The 13,850-nt window shown below is 35.4% G+C and overlaps 1 protein-coding gene across 10 annotated transcripts in view; it reads right to left on the bottom strand.

Annotated features, from left to right (window-relative positions):
• LOC117972773 (roundabout homolog 2-like) overlaps window positions 1-13,850 on the bottom strand; it is a 722,560-nt gene that overhangs the window by 16,841 nt on the left and 691,869 nt on the right. For all 10 annotated transcript variants that reach the window (XM_059028671.1, XM_059028676.1, XM_059028672.1 and 7 more), the window contains 3 exons: window positions 5,743-5,899; window positions 1,926-2,186; window positions 236-447 (listed from right to left, as the gene is read on the bottom strand). In XM_059028671.1, coding sequence (XP_058884654.1) covers window positions 236-447; window positions 1,926-2,186; window positions 5,743-5,899 — 630 coding nt within the window. The remainder of the gene's footprint in view (window positions 1-235; window positions 448-1,925; window positions 2,187-5,742; window positions 5,900-13,850) is intronic.

The raw sequence follows: 13,850 nt of genomic DNA, 5'->3' as shown, positions 1-13,850 counted from the left end.
CTGCTGAAGAAATGTGTTTTAACATGTATTTTACATAAAATACCCCCGACTTTGATGGTATTACTTTTTTTTAAAGTCAAAAGGAGTTTAAAAAAACAACAAGTATCTTTAGAAATCCTGTTAAAACATCCACATGGAAAAATAGTTAATACACACACAGCGATTAAACAACTGAACTATCAAAAGCAATTCACTGGTTGACTTCCCTGACAAGTAATGAAAGCAGTTAACTAACCTGTCACGGAGCTGTCAAGATTGTCCATACTAGAGCCTGGAGTATGTTCTATACCCCTGAGTGGCCTGGCAATTTCATATCCTTCATCCTCATCTTCATCTTCATCTTCCTCATCTGGAATGTCAGTTTCTAGGTCCGAGACCAGGGTACTGGAAATGTATCCAAGAGGAGGTGCTGGGGCCTGGGGAGGATGGGGGTTGCCTTGCATATGCCTGTGTGAAAAATTCAAACACAGCGCTCACATATCCAACCCTTTAAAATTTTTACTTCAGTGACGGTTAAACGTGTGTGACACATATCTGATTATTTCATTTTGGCCCTTTCCAACTCTTATCTGTTTTTCAGGGAAAAAATAAAAGATACAATGTCAAAAATAGATAGCTGAAAGTATTGTGTTTTAAAATAAGTAAGCTACTGTAATGTACTGTAGTTGGTTTTGTTGGTACAGACTATATTAGTAGTATTTTAATTAGTAGTATTTTAATTGAGAACGATATGATTCAGAAAATATCACTTGCCAAAAGAGACGACACATGGACTGTATTTTTTTTAAATTATTTTCTCCCAATTTAAAATATCCAGTTATGATTTAAGCTCGGCTCACCGCTACCACACCTGCGCTGACTCAGGAGCGGCGAAGATGAACACACGCTGTCCTCCGAAGCATATGCCGTCAGCCGACTGCTTCTTTTCAAACCATGCAGCCACCTTGGAGCTACAGCGTCGGAGGACAATGTAGCTCTGGGCAGCTTAAAGGCAAGCCTACAGGCGCCCGGCCAGAATACAGAGGTTGCTGGTGTGTGGTGAGCCGAGGACATTTTCATTCAGCCTAAGTTCATGAATCTTTATGTATGTTTAAATGCTTTTGCTTAATATACAGTGATGTTGTGATATTATTAAAATGACAAAATTACTTTTGTCTTGGGTAGGTAAAATGCAAGGAGGAAAGTGTGTAAATTTGGTTTTGAATAAATACAGTATTTTCCACTAAACTATTGCTCCTAGGCTTTCTAATGCCCATGATATCTTCAAGCTACAGCAACTGAAGTACATATTGATTTTAAGACAATTGAAATTGGGACCATGGTATTCACATATGTCTGAGCAAATTCTCTTTTAATCCTTTGTGTGAAACAAGTAAAAACATGTATGTGTGATTGTCACTATGATGTTGTGTTTCAAGAGATTCACAACAGAGATCAATGACAGCCCTTGGTAGTAGCTGTTATGTAATGAGTATACAGTCAATAGCCACAGCCACTGATGGAAAGCCTACAATGGTTGTAAAACTAATTTTGCATGTTGTTGCTTGGAAGGGGTGTAGAAATAACATGTAATTACAAGATCTCTCCTCATGCCAGAGCCCCCAATCAACTTTTGCTAGTCTTTGTTCCTGAACATGGCAATTCCCATTTAAACATGACACTCTCATTATTGTGTATTAAAGCTTTCCTAGATTTACATGACCTGCTTAAACTGTCTTTTGAACGTTTATGAATATGTTTTTCCTATTCTATATTTCAATTAGATTGACGCATACCCTTTCAAATGATCTTTAGAGTAAATGCAATGGTTCTAAAATAAGGGTAGTATTTTTAAATTCGACAATGGTAGACTTATGTGACCATATAATCTATCTGGTAATGTGCTTAAGTGGACAATATGTTAGCGTATTCAGTAATACACTTACCATGTTTGTTTTGCAATATCAAACTGGTAGGCCCTGGTCAGTTCGTCCAGGTGGGCCTGAAGCATAGGCTGTATTTCCTCTCGTGGCGAGGGTGTGAGGGTTGCGGTAGACTGCTGTCCATAAGACATGGCGGGAGAGGAGGCCACTCCTCGGATTGGAGGTGTTGGTACTCTTTCGTCTTCTTCCTCCAGTTCATCCTCCATCCCCTGATGCAAGTACGTCTGGACTGGTAGAGGGGGTCCCCAGCCATCATTACCATACCTAGAACCAAGCATTAGACACTTTAATTAAACTTTAATTAAACACTCAATTCAGTTTATTTCTGGAAGCACAGAGATGCCACTATGTAACCAGTCTGTGATGGGGTGATGGTCCGAGCTTACCCCCACCCTCAATCACATTATTTTCTCAGTAACACAGAGATATTTAGGAAGCAGGAAAACAGAAATGTGGTGTTCACAGGTATAAATATTTATTTTGCACTGGATCCTTCACACAAATTACAACTGACTAAATAACAGGTTGTACATACAATGACATTTACGAGACAATCTCACGACTGACCACCTAATCTCCCTCCTATGGAAAGACATGGCATTAAATAATCCCCAGCCCTGCCTACTCCTAACAATACACATTGGCACCTGGAATAATTTTATACAAAAATAAATTATTTAACATTCATTCCATTTACAATAAACATTGGCACCTGGAATAATTGTATACAAAAATGATTTAATATTCATTCCATTTACATTACACATTTCTTCGCATTTATATGTATTTGCTTAACCTGCATGAATACCGTCTTTGTTTACAAACAGGATTGTTAAACTATTCTACCGTTTACTGGTTATTATTATCATGGTCATTATTATTCTCTAGTCCCTAACCATTACCAGTAAAGGCTGAACATTAGCATTACCCCTTCTCTTGGAAGATTACTGAACATATGGCTATAAAAAACCCTTGTCCCACATGTATAGCTACGGCAACTTCATTAAGGGAAACGCCTGAATCCTAAATACAGCAATACACCATCATATATTAAATACACTAGCCCAACAACATGCACGATAGATAATAAAACCACGGCTCTATCGCCAGTAGAATAACAATACCAATTATAAACACAATAACATGCATTTGAATAATACAGTGAGGGTCTCACCCTCACACACCATTACACACTATAGAATACCAGTGTGTTATTGCTTGTATCTTTCCACCCTCTAAATCACCTCTTTTGAACAGCCACCTAGATAGTATGGTCTAGATCTAGAAATACACTACATTCTTGTCACCGCAGTGTGGTCCAGTGGTTAAAGAAACAGCCCTGTAACCCGGAGGTCCCTGGTTCAAATCCCATCTCAGCCATTGACTCATTGTGTGACCCTGAGCAAGTCACTTAACCTCCTTGTGCTCCGTCTTTCGGGTGAGATGTAATTGTTAGTGACTCTGCAGCTGATGCATAGTTCACACACCCTAGTCTCTGTAAGTCGCCTTGGATAAAGGTGTCTACTAAATAAACAAATAATAATAATAATATCTCCCGGCTGAGGCTTGAATTTGCACTATTGGTAAACAAAAGGTATTCTTACTATTGGATAGAGCTTGTATGGCATCAAGTCACTGTATCCACTAAGGGTGGAAATTTAAACTATGAAGAAACACCAGGCAACCTTTTTAATTTGGAGGTTATCCCTCCAGGCACATTTCAAAATCCTTTGCTCACAGTGACTACAAAGTCAGTTATTTATCCACAAGTGGGTATCCTCATCTGCCAATGAGAACTTACTTCATGTATGATGCTACACTTATGGTATATGGACAGCTGGTTATACCACTGCTTGACTTGGAAATGTATTTCCTAAATAATTCCCTAAATAAAAAATTGAAAACAGAAGTCCAGGTGTTTTATGTAATATACAGTATGAGTATGTGAAGAATTATGAACAAAAGTACATTTTAAATTGGAAACCAAACACTCCAGTCATCAAGACAAATGGTAATTGTACTACACAGTTGGAAATGAACAAGATGTTTGTCTTCATTCGATTTGTTTTATCTTGTGTGGTTTTTAATGGCTAGTATTTTCTATTTATTGAACTTGTATTCATGTGTGACGAAATGTACTTATTAAATAAATAAATAAATAGTAGAACAGACCAGATATGAGAAACTGTTTTGACAAAAAAAAAAAAATCAGAAATCTGCCAGTATGCTTACTGCAGCTCATTAGAAATAACTCTTAAATGATCAGTCTACTTGTCTAGACTTTATAGCGCTTTTAATCTAATATCACTGACTAGAGTAATTAAACCAGGATTCAGATTTACAGTGCAGAAGATTTTATGACAGGAGCTTTTTCCCAAGATAAAGATTAATGGCATTTGAAACCTTGGGTACCTTCTTTTTTTGAAATCTAAAAAATAATTGTCTATGGCTATACACTATAATTTATTGAACTAAAAAATATTCTGACAAAGCTTTCTCTTATACTATATTGATGCCTGCCTTTAACCTCAGTTTTGACTGTTTGGGTTAAAACTTAATATGTATGTGACAGCTACTGAGAAAATAAGTGGTGTGAGCCGTGGTTGGCATCAGTACAAATGAACCCTTCAAAATCATAACATGCAACAGTGCTTCAATTGGAATTTCATTTTTTAGTGTAGGCATTTTTTAAGTGCTCATAATATATACACTGTACGCTACATTTCCTAGTGTCTGCAATTTGGGATAGCTGCTACCTGTAAATTACAAATTAAGTATGTTTTAAATCTTAAATGAAAACTACATTAACTCAACCTCTAATGTACCTCTAACACATTTTATATTAATGGAAAGCATTTTAATAAAATGCCTAAAAAGTGATGTAGCAGATGAGTTCAGGACAAGGTGGTGGCCATGTACTGTATATGTGGGCTTGTAAGACCAAACCAGTGACCTGTAAAGTTGGAACACATTTATATTCTTTTTCTGGCAATAGGTGTGAAATGCATTTACCAGAATTGTAAATCTTTATGTGTATAGCTCCATATTTCTTAAATGTCACCATCTTTTAAAAATAAAATCCTTTATTGTTGTGCATTTCTTAGTCTAGGAGGTTGGGGAGCTTGTCCAACAGCTTTTCAACACCTAGCATGTTATTAACTCCAATAATGTCAATCTGTTTGCAAGTAACATGAGTACAATGATTTTAAGCACTGTCTGCATTGATTCATTTGGTTAAAAACTTGCTTTTTAAAGACCAAATACATTTCCAGATAGTAAGAGCCATGGAATGTGTACTCAATATCTGTCATGAAAAATACAAATTATTCGGAGAAGTGGTGTTCCTTGAAAAATGGGAAACCTTTCAAGTTTATTATAGTTTGTATACAAACGATTAAGGACAAACGCTGTATACAGTACAAGCTTAATTTTCTTCACCACATGAAGAATAAAAAAGCCAATGTTGCATTTTTTAGGCTTTTTGTTTGCCACAAATTACCAGACTTTGGACTGACATTGTTCAAACACACAGTTTCTGGCAAAGCTGTTCAGTCCCCTGACCACTGAGTCAATGGCATTCGAGTTACCAGCTTAGCCTCTCTATATTATCTGAAAATAAGTGGCCCATAATTATTTTCTCATTTCAAATCTAACCTATGGGACATTTTAAATCTTGTTAACACCTTTAATTTTGCAAAACTGAAGGCTGTCAAGTAGCGAGTTGACTCATTTTCATTTCCAAAATACAGAACCTGAAAAACAAACTTAAATTGGTGATGACAAATTACAATGACGAATGTCTCTATACATTATATCCTACCCTCCTTCTTGATGGTCTCCGCCATAGTGGTCCAGTTCTGTACCAGGCAATGGATGTATTGGGGGAGGTGGAAGAGGAACATTGGCCCAGTTTGATCCATTTGTCTTCTGAGGTTTGGATCCACTTTTGTTTTTCTTTTTCTTGCCTCCTTTTCCACCTACAAACACCAGAAATACAAATGAATTGTCTTATAAACCTACATTTGACTTTAGGGCTTGTACTTAAGAGTGTTGTGTCATTCAAAGCTGAATCCACATGCAGTACTGTGCGTCTGGTGGAAATAGGGCTGTAAGGGTTTAAACGTTTAAACGGTAAACGTGGATTAAAAATATTTTTGTTTAAAATTTGTATTACACGTTTAAATGCAACTTAACAGTAAAATACATTATCAAATTATTTTTGCATGTTTTCCGCATATATATGCTTCCCTTTCTACATGTATGGTTTTCCCTTTTAAGGAAACCTGACCTGTTCTCCCACGTAATCACTCTAAAGACATCTTGCATAAGTTAAGGAGGGATCAACTTCCTGCTTTGTTGTGTATCTCCAAAGTTATTATATTCTCTTTGGTATCTCTTCACTCAGGCCAAACAAACAGTCACTGTAGCCGTGCAGAATACAATAGTTTCGTACATACAAAACTTCCCACACTGGCTTCTGGTTCCGTCGCATTGCCTTTTTTCAGGTCTTATAGGGCCCTATGGAATCCGTGTTAACGCAAACATGGACAGAATCACAAAATCAAAAGAATAACGTGGAATTAAGTGCTGTATGGAAAAAAAATCCATTTGGTAGTAGAGCATTAAGCTTACATATTTGAAGGGAAAATGTGAAACTTTAATGGTCAGTACAGGCAGTGGCATAACTTTGGTTTCAAAAGTGTGTGTGTGTTGGGGGGCCAGTTTCTGTATCTGGGTTATAAATGAGGCGGGGTATTCTGTAAGGAATAAACAACGAGAAGGGTTGAATCAGTGAAAATAATTCACTGTTTGACTGATCAATTTCAAAACAAAAAGTTATGAAACATTTTTTTTTTTACTACTCTGCTACCTGCCTATCCGTTTCCTTTGTAGCCCCCCACACTGCACTAAAATAAAAAAATACAACCCATTTTTAAAGTTAACAATAATATAACCTTATTAAATTTTTTAAACGGTAAAAACGGAAATCAGAAAAAAATAAAATGTAAATCAGAACAAAATAACAGGGATTCCATAGGGCCCTAGTCTTAGTACTGTACATTACTTCAGTAAAGTGAATAGCCTGTGTGATTAAGGCACCTCACAGCTCCATCCACGCCACAAAGTAAAACACTGTAACACATTAGTAAAGAAAAACACGTTGCTACTATTCATTTATAAAAAGAACAGCGAATATGATCTCTGTTAGAAAGTGCTTACACTGTTTTATTTGTCCATATTTTATTGTGTGTGTTCAACACTACAATTATAGAACTTACAATTATTCAAGCAAGCTAAACCGAGAAGCACTGAAAGAGACGGACGCTGGGAAATGAAGTCTTTATTTTTTCACGTTAATGCGCAAGCCAGAGGACTAGACACTGAGAACTAGTAACGTATCAGACAACGGCTTGATTTTTAATGAAAAAAAAAAGATTTTTGGTTCTGGATACGTTTTGTTTCCTGCCAACAATATACAAGTGAATTAAACTAAAAAATAAATCTTGTTTAATTTAAATATTGTGTTGTTTTGTAAAGTTTTTTCAATGTTGGATACACACACTTTTTATGGAGCTTATGGAGAAATGGTACGTTGTAAAATCGACTATGAATGTTTTTTTTATGCTATTAAAATAGATTAAATTTTAGTACTAATTTACAATCCTTATGCTTACCATTGTTTGTCTTTAAGTGGATCTATATGATACGCGTTTTGAATAACAAACCGAGGTTAAAATATGACTTACAATATTGGAAGTAAAATATAAAAATATGAAATGAGTGAAACATTAAATTTATGGTAGTTTAAACGGTTAAACGACCGTCTTAAACGTGTAGTCAATTAAATGTAATCTACATTCACATACATGATGCTTCTACAGCAGTTTGGACATACTAATGGTATCTGTAGAGTCTATTACAGTTTAAGTTGTTTTAGGTTTCACTCAGAATGTTCCTCCTCCTTTTAACATTTTTTGTGATGTGCTTAGTGCGAATGCACTGGAGCTGGTAGCCAAACATATTTAATCCAGTTGAAGGCTCAGCATAGGTTTTTCTTAGTTATTTGTGATCAAGGATTGCTGAAGACACCAAAATTATGCTTTGGAACTGACGAACCGGATACAAATATCAGGGATCCGGTACCAGTGAGTACTATTATGTTTTTAATAAAACTGATTATTAAAACATTAATTTCTGTCAAAAATGCATTTGATAACTATAATTGACATGTTCACACTAAAGAAAAAAGGGCTGAAAAATATTTATTACAGCATTAACAGTTTTTATTTTAATTATATTTATTTCTCTGGAGAATAATTCAGTCTCACGTTTACATTAAGTAATGAAAACGCTTTAGGTAAAGTGAATCTTCTGCACCTCGACGAGATCATTGGCAAGACAACCCCAAGCCAAACACTACATGATTTCGACTGTCTCAAAAAGTAATTTACCACCAAGCCAATGGGGTCGTAGTTCGGCTTGGGATCCTGACATATACACTGACCTGTTTGCACATACCATCTTTTATGTATCTCCGGTTTTCACAGTCTATTTTTGACCCCCCTTCCGCTCACATATTGACATACGGACATGTTTTTCTAAATAGTTTTGGAACCGGAATAGAAATACCCAGTTCCAATGACAGATACCTGGTTCGGAACCGATTCCAAAAATCTCTTCAAATGCACGTTAGTAGATAACAATAAGAATAAACTGTGAAATTCAGACGTGTACTGTAACATGGCAACAGGCATAAATGTAACAGCTGCTTCGTTCTGATTGAACCATACTAAATTTGCATGACAAATCAGATAGCACAACTGGCAGTGACGTTACTGTGTAGCAACAATCATTTCTGACTTATGTTTACACAATCTTATAGTGCATGAGTCAGTGAGTACATCACTGGCACATTGTTTGTAAGTAGTAAATCAACATTTTGAAATAAAAAGTTTCCTTAAAATTTTAATTAACGAAACACAACACCCCCCTTTTTTTTTTTTAGCTAAAACGCCCCCCTCCTGGCTTCCCTACGCCCTTTGGGGGGTGGTACCGCCCCTGTTGAGAAACACTAGTATATACAGTATTTAAGTTAAGAATATAGTTTTTATTGTATATAATATGTGCCAAGGTTCCCCCAACAGTTATGCCAAATCTAGATTATAGCAGGGGGGCATGTTCTTTTTAGTACAAGTGGACAAGTCACACACAGTTGTGACCTCTCATTACAATTACACTGTAGTATATAGTTACAGGATGTTCTGTTTCCCTGTATGCACTGTAACCACTAAACCACACACTTTAGTTGTTTCATCCCATTAGGAAAAATTCATATTTTCAGCAGTTATTTTTCAGAGATGAGTATGATATATAGCCCTTATGCACTCCATAACATCACTGCTGTTCAACAAGTGAGGCTGAAAAATGTTTACTGTAGTGCATTGCAGGGGTTGTTTTTAATGAGTGAATTCAACTCCCTACAGAATTGCCATACTGCTATTCAAGCAAAGTGTTTATTTTTTCTTTGTTTTATTATTTTTTGATTTTCCTCCTCCTGAGAGTGCTATGAAGCAAATTGTTGTTACTGCTGCCATTGTGTTTGTCTTGCTGTAAATTTTTCAATGTGTTGACTTTTTTTAAGGAGTTAATACGTTTTTAATAAATTTAGTCAACCGTAGTACTTGGTACCTTGGGTTTATAGGGACTTTGGATGTTTTTTTGTTTATAGATATAGGATTGCAAAATAAATCCAAGGCAATAGATTTACTAACTTTACTAACTGCAATTTGGTAAAATAAAAATAAATATAATTTCCTTGCAGTACGTTTTAACCTTATGAGATAAAGCATATATATATATATATATATATATATATATATATATATATATATATAAATTAGATTAGTTCATTTATGGGCATTAGCTAATTAATTGGTAGATTAATCCTTGCACATTTTTAAGAACAGTAACAACCTTATAGTGGCTGTCCTGCACAGTAATACTTTAAAATAATCTCAAAAAAATAAGCCCAATGGAATTTTAGTCTTTTTAAAACCATTTTTATTATTTATTTTTATTTTAGTAAATGTAACAAATGTTATCATTCTGTCCTATAACTGAGTCACACAAGCCCCAAGGACCAGAGCAGCACAGTTACGCGTACTGTTTAACCACTCTGGGGTAACCCCTAAACAGCTAAATTATTAGCAATGCACAAACACAGAAACAAAAAACACTCCAAGGTTTATAACTAAATCAACAGTTTATTATGTTGGTCAGGATAAATGCGCCAATCTGGATTTTACCACAGCGTTCACCACAGCTGGTTACAATGCACATGAGTAACTTTGTAGTTTGGCAATCATTTAAATCAGCGTAGATAAACATTCCAGTTCCAAATACGTATATACATCCTTAGTACACTATCAGCAATCCTTTGTACAAAACAAGACAACAGTTATGATTTTTACACAACTTTAACCCCTCTTTATACAAGCTTAAAATCACAGTGTCCTACCACTTCCGAGGAGAGAGAGCACGCTTCAAATCCATCACTTCCCTAAATAGCAGCACACAGTTCTCTCTCTATCCAGAATGCACTTTTAATGCATGATTAAATTGTAAAAAAAATGTATCTGCGATAAACTCTTTAGTTGATAATCGATCCGATTAAGCTGTTTTGTTTGGCTGAGAAAGATAATTTTGTTTTTGTAAACTGGACTCAATGCTGTAGAAAATGCAGCATTCAGTTATGTCTGCACAATGCTGCTAAATTCTTCCGAGAAAATTGGTTCAAAGTTAGCCCCATTGTTTTTTTTTTATTGATTAGATGAAATTTGAAAGGTGTTTGTCTAGGTCTTTTTCAGGTATCTGGTGAAATTCTCTCGTTTTTCACACTGAATGCAAATTTGACTTTGTGAGGTTTATGTAAGTAAGTGTTTTTCTTCTTGTATTTTCATTTTTGTTTAAATTCTTTTGTTATTGGTGTGAACCTCGTTTTTTTCAAATTGTCCATATCTTTGTTTTGAATGTAGCCTATTATTGTCCGCTTACAGTGCTTGTTGTAATTAGTGATACATATAGCGGCTGTTGACATATGCACACTAAAGAAAGTGATGACGTAGGAAGGAGTATAACATGAAAAACAGATTAGTCAAGTTTATACGTATTAACAATAACAGGATTTATTTTTTTAAGTTTCAGGGTCTAGGGGTCTATTGCCATGATAACATATGTATGGCATTCCATCAAAGATAGTTTTGCACATGCTTTGAATATCCTTCTACCACATTATGTTCTGCTTTTTAAAATAAGCTTATGTCATTGCTTTGGGTTCCATCCAAGATTTTGCTCAGAAAGTAGGCATTCCATTTTGGGGGGCTCTTTCAGTCACTTCAGAGATGACACATGCTTTGCGAGAAACTTGAATACCGAAATGCTTTACTGGCTTTAGCAGTGAGATAATTTCCCATTTTACTTCTAATGGTTACTGGCTACAATAAAACTTGTGTACTGAGAATTACAATGTCATTTATAGGACACAGAGGCTCCTATGTAATCTAGTTACAAGCCAGTGCTTTAACTGGTTTCTAATCCAATATATATCAAGCCATTATACTCATGAAGCAGATATTATAGCTGATCTACAGTGGCTTTTTCATTTTGCTTTTACTTCCTTAAGACTTCTTATAGGTCAAAGAAGTCCTTATTTTATTAAGTGAAACATAAATTTGGTTCTTTCAAAGCAAGGTTCCTTCTCATAAGACTGGTCAATGGTCACTGCTATTTGTTCTTGGAAACAAGTTTTATACAATACAGTCCTAAATGGTATCTAGTGAATGCATATGCAACACAAACAAATATTACGTTGATTCCAATTCATGTGTGTTTTTAGTGCCAACATCAGATTTCAATATCTAGCTAAACTACATGATCATTTTCAAGTATGTTAAACTGATAGCCATCAGCATCAGGAACTGTAAAAAGGTCGATCCAGCTTTATTTTACTGCTCAACAACTTACAAAATGTGTTTCATTGGTGGGGTTTCCAGTTTAGAAACTCCAAAGTCTCTCTCCATTGTTGTGAGAATGTGACGCAGCAGCACATACCATGCACATTCCTCACTCTATAGGTTGTGCGTGGCCAAACCATGGTACACCTTAAAAGGGTTTTTTAAATCGTCTTCTCATGCTAAAAAGCCACCAAATTGACCAAATACTATGCATGGAGACATGTTCTAAAGCCGTACCTTATCGTCATGAGACTTCAGCAGTGAAGATCCCATTTGTGACGTAACCTCGTGCAACTTTCTACTATAACTTAAGGCCATGACATCTGCTGGAAGTAGCCCTGACAAGCTGTTTGACCAAATAGGAAAAAATAAGCATGCAGTACGAGGAGTTTAGAGACCTCTTCTTTCAGTATTTTTTTTTATGTGACACCATTTATTCAACGTTTTTGACTCCTAAAATGATAATGCTTTATAGTTTAGTTGTTTTATAAGCAAGGTTATTAAAAAATACTGAAGCTACTACAAATTTAAAAAATACAGCCCTTTACAATAAATAAATACATGAATAAATAAATAATGAAATAATTCACAAAGCACAGAATGTTTTTTTCATCATTTTGTTATCTGGACTTTTCTGTCCCTTAACAATATGATGCAATTTATTGCACACAAGCCTTACGTAGCATATATCATGGGTACCAACCAAGGCCAGAAAAAGTCATGTTTGTACCCAGAAATGTAGCATAGCTGGTGCCAGTTGTCTCCTGTATTATTGCTGCGGGCTACTGACAGCACCAGGCTTGAGCGACCACCTACAGCTGAAGTAAAATCTCTTAAACCTAATTCATTGAGCAAGATTTGTTTTACAAGAACAAAAACATGAAAAAATTGGTTCCACGAACTTGTTCAAAAAGACAAATATGGGGCTTAACATCAGCTTTCTGCAAGACTTACATAACGAAGTTCCAGAAAGTCCTGGGTGGATTAGCACCGACTGAGAAATGTGTTGAACTGGTATGGACTACCGTAGTACTGGGATCCCCAACAACAACAAATATATAACCAATTCGGATTCAGGTATTTATTATTATTATTATTATTATTATTATTATTATTATTATTATTATTATTATTATTATTATTATCCTATTTGTAGATGTACTACCAGTATTTTAAAAAATGTCCTGTACAAAACATTTTGACTGGATAATTTGTATATCATTAACCTAAAGTGCTGGTATTTTAGCTCCGTTCATAAACTACCCTGAAGGATCAGAATTGCTGAAGCTATGGTTCTGTTAGAAAACTTGTATATATCATATATGTACATGTATAAGAGGTTTATAATAAATATACAGTCAATTCTTGTTAATACAAATTTCAAGGGACCAGCAAAAAAAATGGTCTCCTCGGTAATTCGTATTATCAGGAATCTAAAGCCAAAATGCATACTGTCAGTTTTTTTATTGAAGTTACAGTAACACTGAAATTAAATTTCAGAAATATTGACAACTTGCATCCACAGTTTGCTGTTCATAAGCTTGTATTATTGCATCCCAGTTTTTTAGAATGGTTGCCAAAGTGTTCGCGGGAATGTTGAAATTGGCAGCAACATCTTTCTTTTTCTTGTATGGTGATGCATTATCCAATGCTTTCAACACTTCCACTTTTGTCTGCAAGGATAGTGCACATTTTTCTGTGAGCACGATGGCAACTCGAAATGCATCATAGGATCTGTAGTTCCCAAACAGCAGAAACATACAGCACAAAGGTGCAAATATGGATGCAAGTTAATCATTTCCCAATATCCTTTACACTCAGGGTTTCAAACTACGGCGATTCCTTATTCATATTTTTCTTCCCTGGGGGGTAACTCCAAAATAATTTGTACTATCAGGAAATTCGTCTAATCAGA

Source organism: Acipenser ruthenus, chromosome 8, assembly GCF_902713425.1.
Source record: "Acipenser ruthenus chromosome 8, fAciRut3.2 maternal haplotype, whole genome shotgun sequence".
NCBI classification, from domain to species: domain Eukaryota; kingdom Metazoa; phylum Chordata; class Actinopteri; order Acipenseriformes; family Acipenseridae; genus Acipenser; species Acipenser ruthenus.
Note: the sequence above shows the minus strand (reverse complement) of the source record. Positions and strands in the feature narration are given on the sequence as shown.